Source organism: Molossus molossus, unplaced genomic scaffold (genome assembly GCF_014108415.1).
Source record: "Molossus molossus isolate mMolMol1 unplaced genomic scaffold, mMolMol1.p scaffold_m16_p_7, whole genome shotgun sequence".
In the NCBI taxonomy this organism is placed as follows: Eukaryota; Metazoa; Chordata; class Mammalia; order Chiroptera; family Molossidae; genus Molossus; species Molossus molossus.
This window is the reverse complement of record NW_023425401.1, coordinates 95,030,008-95,052,828: the sequence shown is the minus strand read 5'-3', so window position 1 is coordinate 95,052,828 and position 22,821 is coordinate 95,030,008. Positions and strand designations below refer to the sequence as shown.

The following is a 22,821-nucleotide window of genomic DNA, read 5'->3' as shown; positions in this document are numbered from 1 at the left end:
CTTAGCCTGTGTGGCAATAGGGGTTTTACCCTTTGGAAAAGGGAACCATGTTGGGTTTTTAAGCAGGAAGGAACTTTTATGAAGTTGCCTTTGTTTCCTGGGGGCGAAGTGTAGAGGTGGGGTTGCCATCCCACTGAGAGGGCAGCCCCGGAGCCTTCTTCCGCCAGGTGGGCTCATGCGAGTGCTTGGCAGCTGAGGTCCTGGGTCCACTGAACCAACACGCAGCTGCTTCTTCATTTGCTCTAAGTCTCGTGGGCTCTCTGGACAAGCCCCTGCACTCTAGGACGTGCTGTTCTCCAATTCCGCAGAAGAGGATGCCTTCCCGTGGAAACGGAAGCTGGTTGCTGAGGCCCTTGGAGACCAAGGTTGTCAGCCACCTGAGTGAGAGGGAGGAAGCCTGAGGTTCTTGGCTGGCTGAGGACTTGGCGAGGAAAGAGACGGATTGTTTAAGATTTGCTCTCCCTTAGTATCTGAGGGTGGTTTCTCTTACTACTGAAAGATGTTTTCCTAGACTCTAGAGTCTTAGGCCCTCCGCTTTGGGGTCGCCCAGTTTGTCTGATTACTGCTTCTCCCTCCTCTGTCACCAGGTGCCTGTCTTGTGTAGAGAGCCCATTCCACTGCCACTGGTGTAAATACCGACACGTCTGCACCCACGACCCCAAGACTTGCTCCTTCCAGGAAGGCCGCGTGAAGTTGCCTGAGGTAGGTCCCGGGAGCCTGCCGGCTGTGAGCGTGGGACACACACGCAGGCAAACCCGCAGGACCCCCTGCTCCTCCCCACCCCGTACTCCCAAGGGACCACGTTATGCAAGCAGTAAACAAGCAAAGCTCTGCACTGGGACCAGTGGGCTCTGGGTCAGTCCTGGAGGTTCGATTCCAGACACAGGTGCATTCAGGTAAGTTCTAGAATAATTCCAGGGAGATGAGTGTGTGTGTCCTAGAGATAACTGTTCGCACACAGCAGAACTGTGCAGAGACCCATGAGCTGTCCATCAGAGCACTGTGCAGAGAGCAGGACCGAGATACTTTACAATTAAGTAAGAAGAAGAATGAAAGAAGGGTCAACGTAGCCAGAGCGGTGATTCTCAAAACGTGGATGCCAGGTCGGTGGCATCAGCATCACTGCGAAGCTGTTAGAAATACTAAGTCCCTGGTTCCACCCAACCAGCTGGACGAGGACGTCCGGCTGGGGCCAGGTGCTCCGTGCTGCTGCCACACGGTCCAGCGTGGAGTCACTGCGATGGCGCTGTCCCCACGGCTAAGATACCGCCTCCTATTCCCCCAGTCGTCACCCTTCTTGAGACCTGCCCGTCACCATGGTAGAAATGCCCTATGCCTGTGTTGTCACCTTTCTTAGGATGTAAGTTTGTGAGCAAGGACTTCAAAGATAACAGGTCCAAAAACACTTCGGCGGAGTCTGCTGCTGTTCAAACGCATGGTTCTGGTGGGACTCCCGCCATCGGGCCAGTCGTTCTGAACAGAGTGGTTGCTTTAGAACATTGTGATTTAGAATATCCTTGTCCACACAGAAGAAGGGGCTGTGGAGGCCGCCAGACATATCCCTCTCCCAACACACACACACACAGTGGGATCTGTCTGTGGCTGGAAATACACACACACACACAGTGGGATCTGTCTGTGGCCGGACATGGCTGCTCTGGATTTGTAATCTGGAAGAGAGACCTGGACAGAGATTGTCCCTTACGAGGGAAAGGAGAAAGGCGTTTGCATCTCGGCTGTGAGTAGGAGTGTGAATCTAATGTTGGTGTCAGCTCTCTGCTCTTCTTGAAGACAAGACGGATCCAAAGCTAACAGGACAGACCTGGATTTGGCAGCCAGTGGGCACACCCTTGGCACGGAGATGCTGATAAAAGGCTGGACAGTCCCCTCGGTCTCTTACCTCGGGGCATGGGGTCCGGAGCAGAAGGGCTGGTTCGCCCGCCAGGCCAGGTGCTGAGAGTCAGGGAGCAACCTCTTCTACTTCTGTTCAGAAACCTGCGCGTTACCTGCTGGGCGTGGAGACCACGCGGTCTCCGCCTGTCTCCCCTTCCAGACCCATGTATCCGACAGGGGGCTCGCGCGTGGAGAGGCTGAGGAATCAAACGAAAGCAGAAATGATTGAGCTATCTGGTGGATTTCCAAGGCCCCGATCATGTAATTACCCCGAAGGAGGTTTTCAAATCTCTGCTTCTTCTTTCTTGTTTGCTGCCCTTCTCCCAAGTTTCTTTCTTTTAAATCTATCAAAGGAACGTGCACCCGCCGCTCAGAAAGAGGGAAATAGAACCGGAGGAGACAAAGACCAGAGCCCGCCATGTCTCCCAGGGCTGTTGGGAGCACTGTAGAAGAACCGGGTCTTCAAGGGCCCAGATTGCAAAACAGGCAGGACCGCCCCGCCCCCCACTGCTGCCCGACACCGGCCAAGGCTGCTGGGGACTCACAGCACCTCAGAGGGCTTGGTGCCAGGTCCCCCAGGAAAGGGAGCAGCCTGGAGGTGCACGGCCAGGGTGGGGGCAATGAAGTGGACTAACCTACCTCTGCCGACCTTCAGTCCTCCTGTCTCCCCTGAGCCGTTTTCTGAGGAGCCTGGCAGGCCCTCCAGTCTGAGTCTCCGGTGGAATCACCGTCCTTCCCTTACACGTCATTGAATGACACTGACTCTGGCTCCGCTTTTCCTTGGACACCTATTTACTCTAAAAGGTGGACGTTCTAAGGCTGTGCCTCTGGTCCAGGCGTGCCGGCTGCCTCTATCCAGCTCGACACTAAGGCCGTTTGGAATACAACACAGAGGAGCCGGCATCGACCACCTCGTGATGAAGACGGTCGCAGCATCTTTTTGGAGAATGTGCTAAAGGGAAAGGGAGTTAATAAATATGTGTGGACTATGGACTGGTTCAGCCGCTTTGGGTCAGTGGAAGGAGGTTATTGTCCTCAGAGCTTGAAAGAAAAACCCTTGGCTACTAATGGAACTGTGGTGAATTTTTTTATGTTGTTTTGTTTTCTGTATTTTTGTTCCGGCAAAGAGATAGTAGCAGGAATAAGGGCTAACAAAGAAAGTCACATATTTCAAAGGTGATTTTGTGGAACCCCTCTCCCCCCGATATGAGTGTCTTTTCTCCACACGGGGGAAGAGCGTACTGTAGCATGATGCTCTGACCCTTGCTGGCTATCACCATCCATCCTTCATGACAGTTCCTGCGCATGTCTCGCTGAGAGAGACGTAAGGTGTGGAAGAGGTCTGTGAGTGTGCGGGCCCCTGGTCTGCATGGTCTGTGACTTAGGTGGAAAGGAGCTGGGAGGCATGAAGAGAGTTCCATGCCCACAAAGTGGTCCCGGAGGGCGAGTGTTCCCATCGAGGCTTGGGCCTCCCAGTGCTACCTAACCGGACTCTCTGGGCCTCGGCCCGCAGCCCTGGGGTCCAAGTGCAGATCTACCCTCCTGGAGTGACGGTGAGACCCAAGCCCGGTGATTCTTGCAGAGGTCCCTGGGTTTTCATTTCCTTTTAATTTCCGATGTGGGGCACAGACAAGGTCCTTTTGTTGGCCAAGGGGGTGCTGCCCGGTGGCTTTTCATCTACCCGGCTGCACCGTGTGCTCTAAGGAGGGCTTCTACCGGTGTGCCTTCCAGTTTCAACCCCGGCTTTGTTGACTCTCACCGGGGATGTTGAATCCCCTTTCTTTTTTTCTTTTTTTCCCTGAACAAAGAGTCATTCAGTGAAGTTATGGGTCTGGAACAGAGAACTGGTCAGTCATTGTTGTCCTTATATTAATGGCATGTATTCTAGCATAATTACAATTATTAGAACTAGAATGTCCCGTAACATATGTCGTTTATAGTAACTGTACTCCAGTTACAAGGAATGATTTTGTTTCAGCTAATGATGGGATGGTGATAACCTCCCTGGGTCCTTAGATCCGCTGCCAGAGCATGGGCACCAAAGAGGGGGAGAGGGCAGCGAGGGGAAACAGGTGGACGAGGGTCTTCCCGCTCCCAGCCCTGCCCGCCCCACACCGGCTGGAGCTCCTTGCTGCCCAGTGGCATGGCCTTTCCTCGGGGCAGCCGTGACCAGGGCCGTGCCCTCACCTCCACCAAACGGAGGGGCCACTTGTCCCCAGGTGGCCGTGGGTTCCCCAGGCGCCTCCTCCTGCTGACCTGCACCCCCTCAGGCCCACACACTGAATAACAGGGTCGTTAGGAAACAAGGGCGAAGAGCCACGGAAAAGCAAATTCAGTGACAAGAAGGTGCCCTCCGTGGACCAGTTCACTGTTGTTTCTCATCGGAACCGAGAAGGAACGTGAGCGGCCGCTGAAGCTTCCCCAGGCGCCCGGCTGGATGGTCCGGCTAGGCAGGCGGGGCGTCCCTGGCCCGCGGGCGCCGGTCAGAGGAGGTTCCCGCAGCCCCTCTCTCCTTGAAGTTCGAGCAGAGTTTACTCCAGAGACAGTTGTACGATCAGAAGAGGCTAAATGGATTCTATTTGATTTCCAAAGCTGTGTTTGAAAGGGTCTCCCAACCTCCCTTACCACCCCAGCGTGGGCATCGGGAAATCCGCCAACCCGCCGGGTCAGTCCCCGCCGGGGCCGAGGAGCTGGCAAGGCGAGGAAGGTGCTGAGCCCGGACTGCTGCCCGGTCCTGGGCTGACAGGAGCCTTGCGCCCCCCACAGGGCGGCCAAGGGCACTCACCTCCCAGCGGGACTCAAGGGAAATCACCAGCCCGGCTCGTCTCTTCTTGCGGAGGAGCCATTCCCAGGACCCAACCCGAAGGAACAGAAGCACCCTTCCATGCCCTGCACCCTTTTCTTGAGGAAAACGGAGCCAATCCCGGCTGAAGGGCCGCCCCCAGTCCCGCGCAGCCCCCGCTCCGGTGTTCCATTACCGGGTTGCCCTTTCTCCAGACAACTGCACTTTCCATCAATCTCGTCCGCCCCTCCCCCCTTAAGGTTATGGGTATTTCCTTTCTGTATTATTACTTTGCTTTCTCCATAAACCAGCCCATCGTAGATCACGCTAATGGCATTATAAACTTGGGGGACAGCAAGAAAATATATGGTGCGTTACGTTATCGTATTGGGCACCACGGGTTTGAGAAGGTGAGTGTGAATTTGGGGGGTTGGCTGGGGCTAGAGCTGGCTTGTCTTTAGAACTGATGGGGGCTGAGGTGACATGGAAGGGAAAGGTGACCTGCAAATCGCTTATTCCTTAGCTGTCCCTAGATGCTGCCCAGCCCAGCTCTCCCCGCCCCCAGGGCACCATCGTGCCCCAGCCCTGCTGGGGGAACCAGAGCCCTCAGCTTGTAACCACACTGGGGGCTGTAAATCCACAGGCCCGCCACCCCCTCCCCAGGCCGCACCAGCCCTGAAGGCTGCAGTCTTTATGACCTTGTTCAATTATTTAGACATGCAACGAAACCTCTGTATAAAGCAGCCGCTGACGTGCTGGACATGGTAGACAGAGAAGCATCCTTTTTGCTTCCATACTTTGGCTTGGGTCGCTCTCAATTAGCAGTGCGCTCTTTCTTCTGTGTGCATATAAGTGGAGACCGAGACATGCACGGGGTGGGCAGGTGACCTGGCGCCCACCGGAGCGGCCTCCCGTACGCCAAGATGGTCCAGAGTTCCTCGAGCCTCAAGCCACTGACCGCCGTTCGTTCTTACAGCTGCGGAAAGTAGCCACAGGCCAAACAACCTCCAGGGGCTCTGGCTCCTACCCTATGCATCGTCTCCAAAGAATCTTGCTAAACGCAGTTATTTTCCACCCTCCAAGAGCCGGCCCTTTCAAATGGCAGTTCAGAGAACTGTCCCTCTTGACAAGAAAAGAGAAGTATGTCTTTGAGGAATTCCAGACGGCGACTGGACAGTCATCAGGGACGAAAGTCAGTTAGATGATGAGGTGTGCTTCTGTTCATTGTCCCTGTGGGAACGGAGTGAGGTCGCTGATGTCCTGAGTATCTTTACCATGCACCTGGGGTGGGGATCATATGTGTTGTGCTATGAAATGAAAAATGGGGGTCAGGGGTTAGAGGTGGCAGGATGCGCCCTGGGTTGAACCCTTGCGCCCCTTGGACCATGTTAACTGTGTTCACTGCGATCATAACAGCTCATGCTCTGTCTACCAGAGCCATGCCTGCCTGTCCGATGGTACCGGGTGCAACATACGGTCTGTAACAGTGAAATACTCCCTCCTGGCAGGTAAATAGCCACTTCCAGAGGCCCACCTTCTCCACAAGCCCCCTCACCCCTCTGGCATTGTCATCCCCATTTTAGAGATGGGAAAACTGACCTTCAGAAAGGTTATACACTGATTGTCCCAGATCATCTACTTGGTTAATCATAGGACTGGGACCATACAAACCATCTGATCCTGACCAGCCCCAGAGGATTCGAGGGACCTGCCCAAGGCCACAGGGTTGGCTGGGGAAGGTGTGTCTCAGAGCATGTGAAACGTAGCTTCAGGACGTCACCTCCCAGAAGAGGGGACTGCTGTCGGGAGAGCAGTGGACGGAACCGGGACCTCCCTGCCGGTCCCCCTTGGGCTTGGGGCCCGTGGAGCTGTTGAAATGGTCAGGCTCCACTTCAGATCTGAGAAGGGTGAAGGAAGCTGGACAGCGGGAGCCAATGGGGTGTACGGAACCACACCCGGCTGGAGCAGGGGAGAGGGTCCCTTCGGAGATGCGGTGGGAAGAGAGTCGGCGAGGGCCGAGGTCAGCCTGAGCTGAAGGGAAGAGGAGGGAGGAACAGACGTTTGTGACTTCTTGTTCACTGTGTGCCAGGCACTTTACATATGGTGGCTCGGGCACCCCCACATGCCCTTTGAGAGAGGGGTGGTTAATCCCATGCCTGGTTCAGTCGAGCCAGGATGAACTCTGAAGACAGCGGGAAGACAGACTTGCACTCCGGGCTACAGGACTCCCCGACTCAGTTCTTTCTGGCAAAGGAGGTGGGGAGGTGAGGACAACCTGGCTGACCTCTGGCCTGTGGTGGGGGTGCTCGAAGCAGCGCGCAGACAGGAGGCACGGAGAAGCGAGGTTTCTCCGGAATTTCCCGAGAGCATTAGACTCAGGGTGGTTGGTACCTGGCATCTCAGCGTGCGGCGGGTCAGGACGGGGAGCTGCCCTGGGAGGCGGGCAGGTGGGGACAGGGACCCTTCAGGCCTTGTTGCCTAGGAGGAATGGCCGTTTTACATTTCAATTAGAGGGGATACCAGGGTCAATCAGCAGCCACCAGGGGAAGATGGGCCCCGCCCCGCCCTGGGCCTCTCCAATTATTATTAATGAACTTACTCTCAGAGCTGCCAACCTTTTTATATGCAAACTAAGGCTTTATGGGGCCACTGACAATCAGGACTCATTAGAGAACTCATAACAAGCCTCAGTGAGAATCTTCCAGGGGAGAGAGAGGCTTCTGCTTCAGCCTGCCTCCCGGACCAGACTCCGTCCAGCCCCAGGCAACGCTCCAGGCTACCCCAGCTCCCTCCTCCGGCGGGTCCTGGTCGAAGGAGGTTCTTGCTGATCCAGCTCGAGGTGGTCCCGCCGCCTGCAGGGACGGCCCTCTGTCCTGGAGGGGAGGAAGGACTGGTGGCCTGGCGTCTGAGCTGGTCGGCTGCCAGCGTGTTTGCCCTCACTTGTTTCTGTTTGCTGTTACTCTTCCTCTCCCTGCCTCAGTTTCTCCTTTGCAAAGTACAGGGATCAGTAGATTGGTCTGAAGACTGTCAGACTCCAGACTCCCTGGGCGCGCCATTGCTAAGCAGCAGCGTTCTGCCGGGGACGTGGAGGTGCAGCGTAGACACCCCACCCGCGCAGGTGTGGAAGCAGCAGGGGGGGTCGGCTTGTGCAGGCCCCAGAGGAGGAGGCTGCCAGGGCTGGACAGTGAGGAGCGGAGTCAGCATGGCCCGGACCCTCAGCTCACAACTCTCCACTTTCCGAAGGTCTCCCCGGAGACCCCGATGCTGTAGACTGGCCCTGACTCCTTCCACAAGGCTGTGTCTTCTGCGGCCTGGGCACTCGGCCTGCTAAGCGGGGGCGGGGGGTAGTTGACACAGGGGCACAAGATGGAGCTACTAAGACCCTCTCCCCTGTGGGCCTCAAAGTCTCCAGAGACCCACTCTCTCCAGAGCCTCGGGGCCACATGCTGGGTTCAGGCCAATGTCCACCCCACCTCCCCTCCTGCTCCTGCCTCCTGCTGCTCCTCGTCATCCTGGTGAAACAGACACATCACATTTACCGTCGTAGACAATTCCAAGTGTGCAGTTCAGTGCCGTTAGCACATTTACATTGCTGCGCGGCCACCATCCGTCCATCCACAGGACTGTCCATCTCCCCGTCTGAACTCTGTACCCTAACACTGACTCTCCATCTCCCCGTCTGAACTCTGTACCCTAACACTGTCTCTCCATCTCCCCGTCTGAACTCTGTACCCCTAACACTGACTCTCCATCTCCCCGTCTGAACTCTGTACCCCTAACACTGTCTCTCCATCTCCCCGTCTGAACTCTGTACCCCTAACACTGACTCTCCATCTCCCCGTCTGAACTCTGTACCCCTAATACTGTCTCTCCATCTCCCCGTCTGAACTCTGTACCCCTAACACTGACTCTCCATCTCCCCGTCTGAACTCTGTACCCTAACACTGACTCTCCATCTCCCCGTCTGAACTCTGTACCCCTAACACTGACTCTCCATCTCCCCCTCTGAACTCTGTACCCTAACACTGACTCTCCATCTCCCCATCTGAACTCTGTACCCCTAACACTGACTCTCCATCTCCCCGTCTGAACTCTGTACCCCTAACACTGACTCTCCATCTCCCCGTCCGAACTCTGTACCCGTAACACTGACTCTCCATCTCCCCGTCTGAACTCTGTACCCCTAACACTGACTCTCCATCTCCCCTCTCCCCGAACCACCATTCTACTCTCTGTCTCTGTTAATTTAACAATCTAGGGACCTTGTATGGGTGGAATTGTGTAACATTTGTCCTTCTGTGACTGGCTCGTTTCACTTAGCATAATGTTTTCAAGATTCGTCCATAATGTAATGTGTGAAAATGTGTGTCCTTTTCGAAGTAAGATAGTATTCCCTCGTATGATGTTTCACATTGTGTTTGCCCAGCCTTCCACTGATGGACAGTGGGGTGCTTCCCCCTTTGGCTGTCGTGAAGAATGCCGCTCTGAGCGTGAGCACACCTGTTGCCTCCCTGTTCTCAGCTCTTTGGGGTACACACCCAGAAGTGACGTGGGTCCGCGGCTGCTCTTCAGGGTCAAGGTGTGGCAGCCTGCAGGTGGGGAGGGGGATTCGTTCATGGCCCTGGGCGTCCACTGCCCTGCAGGCTGACCAGGAAGGACAGGGCGGAGACCACCCCCAGTCATGGCATCAGGTCTAGTGAGTGCAGATGGGCCGTTGGGTTCATCCAATCAACAGATAAGGAAACTGAGTCTCAGAGTGTGGCTGTGTCTGCTCAGGTTTCCGTAGCTCGTCAGCAGCTCAGCGGCCCTGCCGCTGGGGGGTCTTCTCCCTCCCACCTTGCAGGGAAGGAGGGCTCCCATTTCCTGTCAGGCCAGGAGAGACAGCTGCCAGGTGGCCTGATTGCGGGGCCCTGCCCTCGGCCCTTCCCTCCCAGCCTCTCTCCTTGCTCTGCTGACGAGGGGCCGGGTGGGGGCCAGCAGCCTCTGCGGAGGGTAGCAGGGAGCCCAGGAGGCAGCGTCCTCCGGGAGGGTGTGTGCCACGCTTCCAACAGTCAGCCTGCCCAGGAGCCACAGCTAGAGGAATCTGGGCGACAGGGGACCTGCCTGACACGGTGTCCAGGCCCCGCTGGTGTTTACAGAAACCCTCGCTCCTGCCCACGCCAAGCAGCCTGGGAGACCAACTCTCTTCCACCCGCTTCGGGGAGTCCAGCAACAAGCCACCTGCACCTCCAGCGGAGCAGAACGCCCGCAGTCTTCACTGCCCCACTCTGTCCCAGCCCTGCCTGGACCGAGCCCACTGCCCCGGGCACGGGGCCCTGAGGTTAATTTCCTCCACCCCCCAAAGGTCCTCCGGGCCCTGCTGGGCTCCAGGGTGAACATGCCCATTGCTGGCATCGGGTCCTGTGTATCTGCTCTGAGGGGTGTTTCCCTGGGGTCAGGCCATCCAGAGTTAAGTAGGAAGCTTCTGGATGTAAAAGGTCTTTGATCCTCTCCCGGAACAGTCCCAATGCCAGGCTCCGCCCATGCATAGATGCTGCTCTGCCTGGGCTCACATTCCAGAGGCGCAGCACAGGGCTTTGCCTCACGGCTGATCTGCTCACGTGGCTTCTCCATCTCTGCACTGGGCAGCCTGGACCCTGGCCACCAGACCACCAGGGACTCGGCTCTCCTGGCAGCCTGGACCCTGGCCACCAGACCACCAGGGACTCGGCTCTCCTGGCAGCCTGGACCCTGGCCACCAGACACCAGGGACTCGGCTCTCCTGGCAGCCTGGACCCTGGCCACCAGACACCAGGGACTCGGCTCTCCTGGCAGCCTGGACCTGAGGCAAGGGGTCCGCAGCTCCAAGTGAGACAGCCACCCAGCCAGCGGCGTGTCTGTGCTGGGTTAGGAGGGGTGCCCCAGGGGCGCACCAGGAGTGTCAGAGTCTGGGGCACATTAAAATGGAACCTAAAGAGAGCAGGGACAGCCTCAGTGGGAGTGGCCTCACACGGTGACTCTGGGACCCCAGATTTCTCAGTCCCACTCCCTCCTGCACAGTGGCTGGGGGTGGGCCCCTGTGCCCAGGACCATCTGTGGGTGTGTTCGTGGGAGGGAGGAATGGAGCGAACATCCGGGTTATGTCTGAGAGGCTCCTGCACCTTTGGCTTCCTGCTCCCCAGCCTGAGCCGTGCTCTCTGTCCCCAGGACTGCCCCCAGCTGCTGCAAGTGGACAAGATCCTGGTGCCTGTGGAGGTGATCAAGCCCATCACTCTGAAGGCCAAGAACCTGCCCCAGCCACAGTCCGGGCAGCGTGGGTACGAATGCATTCTCAACATCCAGGGCAGCGAGCAGAGGGTGCCTGCCCTGCGCTTCAACAGCTCCAGTGTGCAGTGCCAGAACACCTCCGTGAGTGCCCCCAGGGGCTGCCTCTCCCCCGCCCATGCCTGCTCTCCCAGCCAGCTCAGCTCAGGAGGATGTCCCCAAGCACCGCAGAGCTGGTCCTTGTCCCCACCCTGCTCACCCCCCAGCACAGGCTGGGCCCCAAGGTCACCAAGCGCCTGCCTGCCCTGTGGCCCTGTTGTGGCCAGAAGGGTCCTCTGCACAAGACAGGGGCTGTGGGGCCAGGCCTTTCCCCAGCATGGGCTGCTGAGCGCTGCTCCTGGGCAGAGCCAGAGTTTCCACCGTCCTGTCCTCGGAGAAGCTCTGGAAGCCGGGCCCTGCCGCCTGCCAGGCCTGGGCTGAGCGCCTCCTGTTGAGTGCACACAGCCCCCCTGCCCTCACACCCGCACGGACCCGTTGAGGCACACAGCCCCCATTGCCCAGCACAGGGCGCTTCTGGAGAGACAGGCACCCACCGAGGTTGCTGGCAATAGTGTGCTGCTCAGATTAGCTGAGAAAACCCGTGCTGGGCGGCCACCTGAGCCCTAGGTACCAGGCGGGGGACCCTCCCGATGCACCACCGCCTGCCATCTCCGCCTCTCCCGGCCGGCCGGCAGCCTCGCCAGCCCCTGCTCTGCTTGCTCTCTCTCTCCTGGGCTACTCCTTTGCACCCAGGTGCTCAGAGACAAGAATTTACTTGAATACTTGTAACTTTTCCCCTGTTCTTCACTGTACAAAAGAGAAACTGGAGGCCAGAGCAGGGAGAGATCCAGGTGTGTGGGGCTGAGTGTTATCAATCGGGCGGACCCTCTTGAAGACGGAAATAGAAGAAATACGAGAGTAGGCGCACAGGCAGGCCTTCGAGGGGTGCAGCTGCGCGTGCCCAGAGCAGCTGCCCCTGCCTGGAGGGCCAGTGACCTGGGGGAGATCACACAGCCGGTGCGCGCAGGGCTGGGCCTGGTGCGGTGTCCTCTGTTCACATGGCCGCCAGTCCTCCGCCCGCTGCTTCCGGGTGTGATGTGGGACAAAGCATCTCGGGGGGCCCTCCGCTCTTCCCCTGGGAAGCAGTTTAGGGCTCAGTGACTCTCAGAGAGGCCCGCATGCTGGCCCGAGGTGGCTCAGCATCACAGGGCTGAGCTGACCGCTGATCACAGCCTCGGAAACCCCAGCTGTGGCCCCTGGTGGCCAGCCTGCTTTGCAGATTTCTGCAGAGCCCCAGGTTAAACCTGCACACTAAAGGATATTAAACATCTGTTTCCTCCTAAGTCCTGAGGCCAAGCAGACCAGTCCCAAGGGTTTGGCCCAGCTGGTTCTCCCTGAAATGATCAAGTCCCCGTGGGACGGGAGCCCGAGCCCCACATTTGACCCTGCCGAAGTCAGCTGGGGATTTCAGGCCACGGAGAAAACCTCTTCGTTCCCGCCAGGGAGCTGCCCCAGAGATCCGGGCCTCAGCAGGGTCAGGAGGAGGACCTCTGATGATGAGTTGTTGGTTCCCCAGACGTCATAGGACTGGGCCCCCGCTTCTGCTAGCTCGGCCAGCATAATCCGGATGACAGCCTGAGTTGGTCCCATAAACCCCTGGGCCGGATCTCCGTCCATCCCTGGGGGACTAGCATGAGCTAGTCCTGCCAGAATCGGAAGCTGATTGTGTTCAGATAACCCCAGCATTTCCTGAGTCAATGCCTGACTCAATGAATGAGCCCGCGAGGGTCACAGGGAGCTAACTCCCCGAAAGCGAGGGCACAACCAGAGCTTCCTGGGCACGAGGGCACACCGGGAAGCTTGGCAGCCCCGACGGACAGGGGCTGGGTCTCCTCTGGGGGACCTGGTGCTGGTCCCTGGTCAGCACCAAGGGGATAAAGAAAGGCAGTGCTGGGCTCCTAACACACCCCCTAATCAACATGTGAGCAGAAACGAGCAAGGAGCACTGTCCACCCAGCCTTGGTGCGCCCCAGGGGGCGGGGTCTGCTCTGCCTCGGGGCGGACTGTGGACGGAGTCACTGTGGTCCAGCCTGAGCAAGCCCTCTGGATGGGGGAGGAAGGAAGAGGGGCTAACAGAGGACCCCCTGGACTTGTGATGAGAGAGGCGGTGACAACTCGGTCTCAGAGGACAGCAGAAAAGGGAAGGAGACACAGGAAAATTTGGCATAGCCATGACTCTGGGCTGGGTGGGCAGGCAGGTGGCTCCCAGCCCACTCTTTGGAGACAGGCCCTGGGCCCATCACTGCAGCCCCAGGGGCCCGTGGGAGGAGGACAGGGCAGCTCCCAGGCAGTGGCTGGAGGGAGCACACTGTGGGTATCTTGGCCTCCTTGGCACCAAGTTTCCAGAGAAATCCAAGTGCTGATAATAATGCCTGGTTCCCGCCTCTCGATCACCAGCACTCACACGGGTTAGTGGGCCACCGGGGGCAGCGGGCTGAGGTCCCAGGGCTCCTCCATCCCGCCCAGCTCCCACAAACCTACGTGGCCTCACGTGTCCTCCTGGTGCCCCAGTTTAACATGTGCAAAACAGGGGTGGCGAGACCGATCGGGGTGTTGTTCCCTTGCTGCCTGCCTGGGGCACAGCCGGGAAGTGTCTGCTGAGCCCCGGGTCCCGCAGGCAGACGCACGGGCTTTTTACGTTGCTCAGAATTTTTGTTCGCTTTCCAGCAAAATCTCCCAGAACCTGGGACAAGAGAGTGGTTGGAGGAAAGAATGTCCAAATTACAGAGAGGTTTTCTCTTTGCTTCAGAAGGGAGAGAAACTGAGGTTCACCCTTTCCCAAGGTCATGATCACCGACCTCCACCAGCTGGCCACGGTGTGCAGACTTGATGGGGACACTTAACCCCTGGCCCTGGCCGCGTGCACACTCTCCGGTCAGCTCGGGCCGCGCGCAGATGGACTGCTCACTGATCAGAGGGCTCTGTAAACGCTAAGGGCCACAGCGGCGGGAGCTGTAGGGGTGGGAGTCCGCCTCGCTCGCTCTCCTGTGGGGTGCAGATCACGGGGGACAGAGCGTGTCCAGGAAGGAGAGTGATTTCCCTAGAGATTGAGGGGGTGATGGGGAGTTAATGATTTCTATAGTATTTCATAATCCAGATCCCAGGAAAGGGACAGAAAGAGAAAGTAACGCCCAGCATATTTAACCCTTAAAGTGTTTCTTATTGTCAGTTTTTTTCAGAAGGAAAATGTGCACGCACGCGCACACACGCACACCTGAACACACAAGCTTTCTCTTGCACACACCTCCATATGTACCCAGTGTATGTGCATAAGCACGCAGTACGTGGCTGCTGTTATTATTTCACGTGAACGCAAGCACAGGGGCCCAGATATACGTCGCACAGCATCCCTGGCGTGTCCACCTAGATTGACACACACAGTGACATCTGAGCGCCCATTCTCCTTGACAGGCACTGTGCTCAGAGCACTGGACGGTTGTCTCAGACCCTCACAATGCTGGGAGGTAGGCGCTGTTTGTGCTCCCACTTTACAAACGGGGACCCCAGGTTAGTCATTTGCCCACATTCACACGGCTGGTCACTACAGAGCCACGTCGTGGCAGTGCGTGCACGCACACATGCATGAACATGCACGCACACAGATAATACCGCTCTGTGCGCTGACCTCTTCTCAGTCAGCACGCATGTGAACACGTGTAAACACGGACACACGCAGGCGCATGCAGAATTTCCTGCCTTGTTCTCTGGGGATTCCAGGTCCTTCCTCAGAGGGGCCTGACGGTTCTATTGATCTTTAGTCGACATGTCCTCTGCCACAAAGTGCTACTTCCTCTGGGTCCTGGGCAGAGCCGGGCAGGGGCACAACCCTGTAGCTGGCAGCCTGGGGCTGCCGTCAGCACACTCCCCGAAGGGGGCCGTGGGGAGGGAGATGGGAAGGATAGGAAGTAGAACTTGACTAGAGGAGGAAATGGGATGGGAGGTCTAGAAAAGTCTCTCTGCCCGGCTGGTGTGGCTCACTGGTTGAGCATCGACCCTGCACCAAGAGGTTGCAGGTTCAATTCCCAGGTCCGGCACATGCCCAGGCTGTGGGCCGAATCCCCAGTGGGGGGCATGCAGGAGGCAGCCAATTGATGTTCTCTCTCATTAATGTTTCTGTCTCTCTCTCCCTCTCCCTTCCTCTCTCTCTAAAACAATAAAGGGGAAACATTTTTTTAAAAAGAAAGAAAAGAAAAGTCTCTCTCTCTCTTGCATCTCTCTCCAGCACCAGACACTAGAGTTGCATGTTCGAAATGCTCCCCATCTCCTTAGACTCCAGTTCAGCTCTCTGGTCTGGGGCCCTGGGATCTGCCTTTAGTAGAGCCCTAAACGATTCTGATGGAGGTGGTCCAAGAGAACCACCAGTCTGGAGTAGAAGATACTTTGTGAGAAAACTCAGGACCTAGCCTGCCGCAGACACAAAGCACACAGTCTCCCGGGAGCTGATGACCGAGCTGTGTGGCAAAGAGCTCATGAGTCAGCAGCTGAGTTATTCGATGATCAAAAATGCCCCACTGTGGTTCTGCAGTCCAGGGAGCTTGGCTCTGTTCTGCGGCTTGAGCCCAGACCCTGGCTGCGGCCCAGGTGCCGTCGGTCACAGGGAGATGCTATGGGAGTGTGGGTGGTTCGAATCATCGCCATTGTAGGGAAAACACTGACTGTAGCTCCCTGGCCGGGGCATGCTCAGCGGGGAGCTAGGGACACATTTCGGAGCTGTAGGTTAGACCCCGGAGAAGGCTGCACCGGCATCCTGGTGATGTTGCTGTATGAGGACATCACAGCATATTCACGTTGGAGCGCATTCGGGGACTCAGGAATTCTGGGAGATTTCTCAGCTTAGCATGAGAACTTCTCTAGAAGCCTCTACAAATGGGCGACAGAAGCAGAGGCCCGAGTGACAGGCCCGAGTGACAGGCCTGGTGCGTCCCCCGGGATCTGTGGCTCCCTCCCCTTGGTGAAGGTGCTGTGACTAGGGAGTGTCACTGCCTGTCAACACCCCCATGGCCCAGCCCCTCCAAACTTTAGAACAGCCTGTTGGCTCTGCAAATGTACCACGTCAAACCAATCCCCCCGAACTGACCCATCAACAAATTGTCAAAGCTCAGCCCCTCCTTGGAGGAAAGCTGTCTGGTGCCGGTCCTCCATCCCACCCCCTGCGGTGTCTGGTGTGATGATGAGAAAACCACCAGGCAGGGATTGGAGCTGGTGCCTGGGCAGGCTCTGAGCTCTGTGCCCCACCTCTGGGGAGGACAAGTGTAAGCTCTCAGAAGGCAGATGGGGGCGGCAGGCCTGGGGACTGTCCCCAGCCGCACCCCTCCTACCCCCCGCCCACCTCTTAGCACGGCAGGCCCAAGGCTGAGACGCAGGGACGCTTTGTAGGGAGAGCCCAGCCAGTGGGAACAGGCCTCCGTGGAAGGTGGATGAGTAGCTCAGGGCTGCTCCATGGACCTGCATTGCATTCCGAGCGGGAACCCCACCCGGCAGGCCTGGCCCTCCTGCCTGCACTGAGCCCCGTGTCATGTCCCCATAGCGCCCCCGCCCACCCACAGGTGTGCATGTGCACACACGTGCCCCCCACACATGCACAGTCGGGCCAGTATTTAGCCCGGTGTACTCTTGAGGGCCCCAGGCTGAACCTCCGGCTCCTCTAGAAATCTGTGACCCAGACTTTCCCTTCCCTCCCCCCTGCCTGCAGTATTCCTACGAAGGGATGGAGATCAACAACCTGCCCGTGGCGCTGACGGTCGTGTGGAACGGGCACTTCAGCATCGACAACCCAGCTCAGAACAAAGGTGCGGCGGCCCGGGGCCAGGGGAGCTGCCCTGCACTCGGGGGCAATGTCATCTATCCCCCCCCAGGGCGGGCCCTCCGCCTCTGGCCTGAGCCCTCCCTGCACAGCCTCGTCCCCACTGCTCTGACTTGTTGGGCGCGGGCTCAGCGTGGCCGGTGACCCCTGGGAGAGCAGCGAAGGGAGCAGGGCTGGTAAAGGGAGACTGGCCCTCCCAGTCCGGCCCGTCCCCAGAGCGAGGGACTGCACTCCTCCTGCACTGCCCGCCCCTCCCAGCCGCTGACCCCGCCCGCGTGCCCTCTGCCCACAGTTCACCTCTATAAGTGCGGAGCCATGCGGGAGAGCTGTGGCCTGTGCCTCAAGGCGGACCCAGACTTCCAGTGCGGCTGGTGCCAGGTCCCGGCCCAGTGCACCCTGCGGCAGCACTGCCCGGTCCACGAGAGCCAGTGGCTGGAGCTGGCAGGCGCCAACAGCAAGTGCACGAACCCCCGCATCACGGAGGTAAGCCTGCGCCGGCCGGGCTGGGCCAGGGCTGTGCCTGGCCTGGGTGATCGCCCCGTGGTCCCCGCTGGCTGAAGGCACCGGGTTTCCCTGCACAGCTTCCCAGACGCTGTAGGCTCGATTCGGGGCCCTTCCCCTGTCAGGGAAGGCGAAAGCAGATTGGGGCTCCACCGTCCCGATGGGAGTCTCCACCGAAGCTGTGTCAAAAGGACTCGCAGTCCTCACCACCCTCCTTTTGTCTCCAGGAGTCTCTCTTGGTGACAGAGCCATGGGCGGCAGCTTCCCCAGGCAGTGGACCCTGACAGAGGCTGCGTGGGGGTCAAGGGTTTGAGTCCTGGCTCGGTCGGCTAGTTGCAGGGCAGTTCAGGGCTAATTCATCACTGCCTGTGCCTCAGCGTGCTCACCTGTGCAGCGGGCCCAGCTGTCTGTTTCACGGGGAGTTATAAGGATTATAGGAGAGAATCCGTGCCCAGCCTACAGGGGTCCCCCCGTCTTCCTCCCCCTGCTCATCTTCGTTATTGAAATCGTTGCTGAGCATGTCTAAGCTGCAGGAATCGCGTCCATGGGGTGGCCCTGTGTCTTCACCTCCCCACGCCACACTCCCAGCAGAAAGAGCCCCTACAGGTCACCCCTCCAGCCCCTGCCCTGGTCCTGTACCTGGACTGGGCCTCACGCTCCCTCATTCCCGCCACCACCCCCAGAGCCCTTAGGAGAGACCACCCTGGCACGTGTGACCACTAACAGCACGTCTGGCAAACACGGCGGGACTGACTTTCTTCTTGGCCTGAGACCAAGAAAATTGTAGGGAGGAGATGGCAAACTAAACAGATCTCCCCGAGGCGGAGGCTATTTACTGGCTCCGTCCTGGCATCGGCCTCGGGTACCCGGGGAACCTGCGGCTGCTACTGCAGGCGCCCGTGGCGCTTTGGGGACTGGCTGGGCAGGCGTTGGGGGGTCACGGACTCCCCTCTCTCCCTCCCTGTATCGCCCACCCCCTCACACAGGGCTGGCTCTGTCCCCAAAGAACCTTTGTTGCCGATGCGATGAGAACACACGTGGGGAGCCCGCACACTCGTGTGCACGCTCACTCACAGGCGCGCACCTGCATGTGTACGAAGCAGGAAGCGCATGGCCTTTGTAGGTGAACAGTCTCCCCTGGCGAAGCTGCCGCCCGCCCGGGGCCCCCTCAGCCTAGTTCCTTCCCGTCCCCACCTTCCTCTGTCCCCGGGCTGGCACCCCCAGGCATGACCCTTGGCAGGTGGAGAGAGGGGGACCTATTAAGGAGCGGCCCCTCTGGGCTCTTCTCACTGCGATGCCCTTGACGCTGGCCGAGATCCAGCTGCCGGCGTTCCGAGGCCCCAGGAAGGGGGACGTGCCTTTCTCTGCCTGTCCGACGCCGAGAAGGGCTGGCACAAGTGTGTTCCGACACGAAGGTCCCCGTGTGGGGTGGCACGGAGCCCGCGCTCGAAGCAGCCCCGGGGTTGTTGGAAAGCCAGCGTTTGGCCAGTGCAGGAGGGTGAGGTCTCCTCCATCAAATCTCCCTTAGGAACCAAGTCGGCAGTGAGGGTCAAGGGGTTGCGGCAGGTGCTCTGCCAGCTCCGGAGGAAGCTTGGAGAGTCGGGGTCGCAGTACGGTCGCAGCTCGGGAAGCCAAGTCGGTGCTGCCACCGAGAAGCCGCAGGGAGGCAGTCCCTGCTCAGACCCATCGGAGGAGGAAGTGGGTGGGGATGGAAGGGTGGGAGTCGGACACAAAGTTACCGTGAAAGGAGCACGAAGAAGGTGCCTTAAATTTTCATGTGGGGGGAGGGGGAGGGTATAGGAGGAGGAGAAAGAGAGAGAATATCTAGTTATTGCAAGGGACATTTGAGCAGGATCTTAAAAAATGGGTGGGTTCCCATAGTGTGGGGGGCTGTGGGTTCATAGGAGGGCCACTCCGATGGTTTAGCTGGAGTCTGGAAGCAACCCAAGCAAACGCCAAAAGGCTGTAATTCCGGTTCTGTATGAACCACCCAGCACTGCTGTGGGTCCCGTTCCCTTCCCTCTTCTGTGAAACAGGACGATGACGAGGGTCTTTGAACACTGCTCCTCGAGCCACACACACTCCGACTGCTCCACCAGAAGCTCCTGCGCATCGATAGAGCCAGGCCGGGGAGCCTGGGGGCTCGGGGAAGAGCCAGCAACCCTTCCTTGGCCCGTCAGCAAGTGGGTGATGGCTCTTGGTGCCTGCAAATTCCCATGCTTCCTTCTCCAGATAATCCCAGTGACAGGCCCCCGGGAAGGGGGCACCAGGGTCACCATCAGAGGAGAGAACCTGGGCCTGGAGTTCCGAGACATCGCCTCGTATGTCAAGGTGGCCGGTGTGGAGTGCAGCCCTTTGGTGGACGGCTACATCCCTGCGGAACAGTGAGTGGGAGTGGCCTGAGGCCCAGAGGGGTGCGGGGGCGGGGCGCCGGGGGCAGGATGCTAGGCCAACCACAAATGGCCTGAGAGCTTTCGGGGGTAAAAGGAGAAGGCCCTTAACATCCTAGGATGCTGGGCTGGGACTCGACAAGTCTCAGTGCCTGAGCCAGCTGCCGTACTGAAGGACGCGGAGAGAGCGGACAGGCTGGGAGAGAAGAGAAAAGTGGTTGTTACTTCTTTGGGCTGTGGGGGTGAGAAGGAATGAGACAAAGCAACATTGAAATCTGCAAGGAAGGTGTGAGTTCAGTGGCGTACCCCAACTCCCTCTGCTGCCCCTGACTCCTCATGCGTGTCCTCCCCCAGTTATAGTAGAAACGGGCCCTGCGAGGTGACTGAGATGAGACTCCACACTCACTTGCAAGCCTGTGGGTACTCTGGATGGTTTTCCTCTTTGCAAAACCTGCTGGTCCACTGAAAGGGTCATTCAGCAAGCGACCTTGACCTCTAGCCTACCTGGTGGAGGAGGTTTGAGAGTCACATATTGCCTTGTAAATAAGTAAACACAATTTTCCAGCCCAGCAAACACAGCCACGCAATGTTTACCAGCACGATAGAATCTATATTCTATGCCGTCTCTGCTGCCCCTCTGGGGCAAAACCTTGCCACCGTCCTGTGTGCAGACATTTGGCTCTTTGCAAGGCCTCCCTTAGGTGGGTCAGCGCCTTCGCGTCTGCGCTGACTGGACCTCGCCTGGATGTGGTGATCCCGGGACCATGAGCACCGCCACCCTCAGCTCCCTGCTTTCCATTCTGGTCCTTCTAGGTGCTCAAAGTAGTTCAGATTGAACGTTCCCGTCTCGATACGACTCACCTCCCTGGTCCATCTGCATTTATTTATCTGAAGCTCATTCTGCGGCTCCTTCAACTTTCTGAGCCCTTCCTGGGATAGAACCAAAGCCAGCGGCTGCTGAGATACTGTGGTTTAGGGAACTCTGAAATGCCCTGCTTGGGACCTGACATTAAAACATTATCATGCCACGTGATCGAAGTATCACGGTGCCAGTTAGATCCGTGGAATCAGGTGAACACCCAGACAGAGAAAGTGGCCATTCAAATGGGCAAGGAAAGAGCCTTCAGAAAGCAGTGCCGGCTCACCCCCGGAAAAAACACAACAGCCGATCCTGGCTTCACTTTCTACTCCACAACGATTTCCTGACAGATTAAAAAGTTAAGTGCAAAAAATGAAACTGTGATAGGACTAGAAGAAAATCCAGGTGAGAATTTATCTAATTTCGAGACAAGAAAGGTGTTCTAAGTGTAACTGCAAAGAAAAATCATCAAGGGAAAGATTAGAAGATTTGAGTAATAAAACTTAAAACTTGTGCATCAAAAACCACTAAGCAGAATAAAAATATGGGTGATATACTGGGTATATGGTTGTACCCTATTACAGCAAAGAGGTGCTTTTTCTGAACATATAAAGAGGCTTTACCAATAAAAGGCAAATATCACACAATGAGCAAAGAGCATCCGACGTCGTATAAAAATGCTTATTTGTAGTCATCAATGAAATGCAAATTAAAACAGCATGGATCAATCTTTGAAAGTCAATACCGAGTGCAGAGGAGAGGCCATGAGGAACGGCATGCACACATTCATGTCAGGAGGGCGGGTCAGGATGAACTTTCTGGAAGGAATTCGGAAACGTGAGCTCCAAGTCTTCAGCCAGAATACGTCTGGGTCTTTCCCTTGATAACCAGGATGCACAAATATTTATTTTCATGAATGCTTATTTCAGCCTTAATTATACCAGTTAAACGTTAGAGGCAGTTTGTATGTGGGAAAATCAGGAATTAATCGACTCAGTAAATTCTTTTATATGCGCAGGACAGTAAACTGCAGAGCCATTAAATCTGATATTGTGGAAGAATCGTGACCAGGAGTACACTCGAGGTGTACGAAGTGAGAACACAGGTTCCGCAGCAGCAGGCAGGGTTTCTGACTCATTTCAGGAAAGAAAAGCCACATTGGAAACGTGGACAGTGACTCTTTGGGTGAGGCAGGGTGTATGTACGGCAAGTGCTTCTATGTACTTCCTATTTTTTTACACTGAACACGTATGAATTGTTATCTGGACAGAAGGGCACATAGTTTTGCTGGGCCCTCACCTAGAAGCTCTTTCTAGGGGAGACGCAGAACCCAGAAGCCGTAAAGTACAAGAAGAAGCCACCGGACCACACAGCCGCCTATAAGCCGCAGGGCGGCGACGACGTCATGAACACAACTCACTCGACCGGCGGGGAGAAAATAATGCGCTATTTGTCACAGGCGACAGTGACCACTCCGCATCCAGCGGCTCCCACAAAAGGGCATTTCATTAGCAAAGTAAAGACTGGGCTTCGGACAAGTCACAGGGAAGGCTACGTAAGATTAAAAACCACACACGCATGGAAATATGCGCACCCTCACTTAATCCAGGAAACAAATGATGGAACAGTCATTTGTTCCATCAGTAGACACTGTGTCTACTCAGTGACATCAAGGAGAGCCCTGCTGTATTGTTGAGTCAAAAGACAGGGGTTAGGACAGTGGGCAGCTATGTTTCACTTTTATTTTTACAGTCGTGTCTGCTTCTTTATATATGTATGTTTGTGTATAGCTGTGTGTGTATATATATAAAACATTTGTTTATGTGTGCCTAACATCAAACAGAAACATATGTACATATATGTGTGCATATGAGTGTGTATATGTGCAAATATATATACATATGTTTGGGCAAGTTGCCTAGTTTCTGTGCCTCAGTTTCCTCATTGGTATAGATCTAGGAGAAAGTCTGCGAGATTATATACGCCAAACTTTTAAGGGAGGGAGAGGTTAGGAGTCAAAAATGGGACACTTGCTATTTTACTGTCACTTCTGTACTGTCTCGTTCTCAAGGGGTATGAACACATTTTGTCATTAAAACAATAAAAATGGCCCTGGCCGGTTTGGCTCAGCGGTTAGAGCGTCCACCTGCGGTCCGGAGAGACCCGGGTTCGGTTCCCGCTAAGGGCATGTACCTCGGTTGCAGTTTGTCCCCAGCCCTGGTTGGTCGTGCGGGTGGCAGCCACTCGATGT

At 56.9% G+C, this 22,821-nt stretch overlaps 1 protein-coding gene across 1 annotated transcript in view; it reads left to right on the top strand.

The window, feature by feature from the left end:
* Positions 1-22,821, top strand: part of PLXNA4 (plexin A4) — a 405,427-nt gene that overhangs the window by 320,216 nt on the left and 62,390 nt on the right. Inside the window, exons 9-13 of the mRNA XM_036247334.1 lie at positions 588-702; positions 10,862-11,062; positions 16,710-16,806; positions 17,113-17,303; positions 19,554-19,705. Coding sequence (XP_036103227.1) covers positions 588-702; positions 10,862-11,062; positions 16,710-16,806; positions 17,113-17,303; positions 19,554-19,705 — 756 coding nt within the window. The remainder of the gene's footprint in view (positions 1-587; positions 703-10,861; positions 11,063-16,709; positions 16,807-17,112; positions 17,304-19,553; positions 19,706-22,821) is intronic.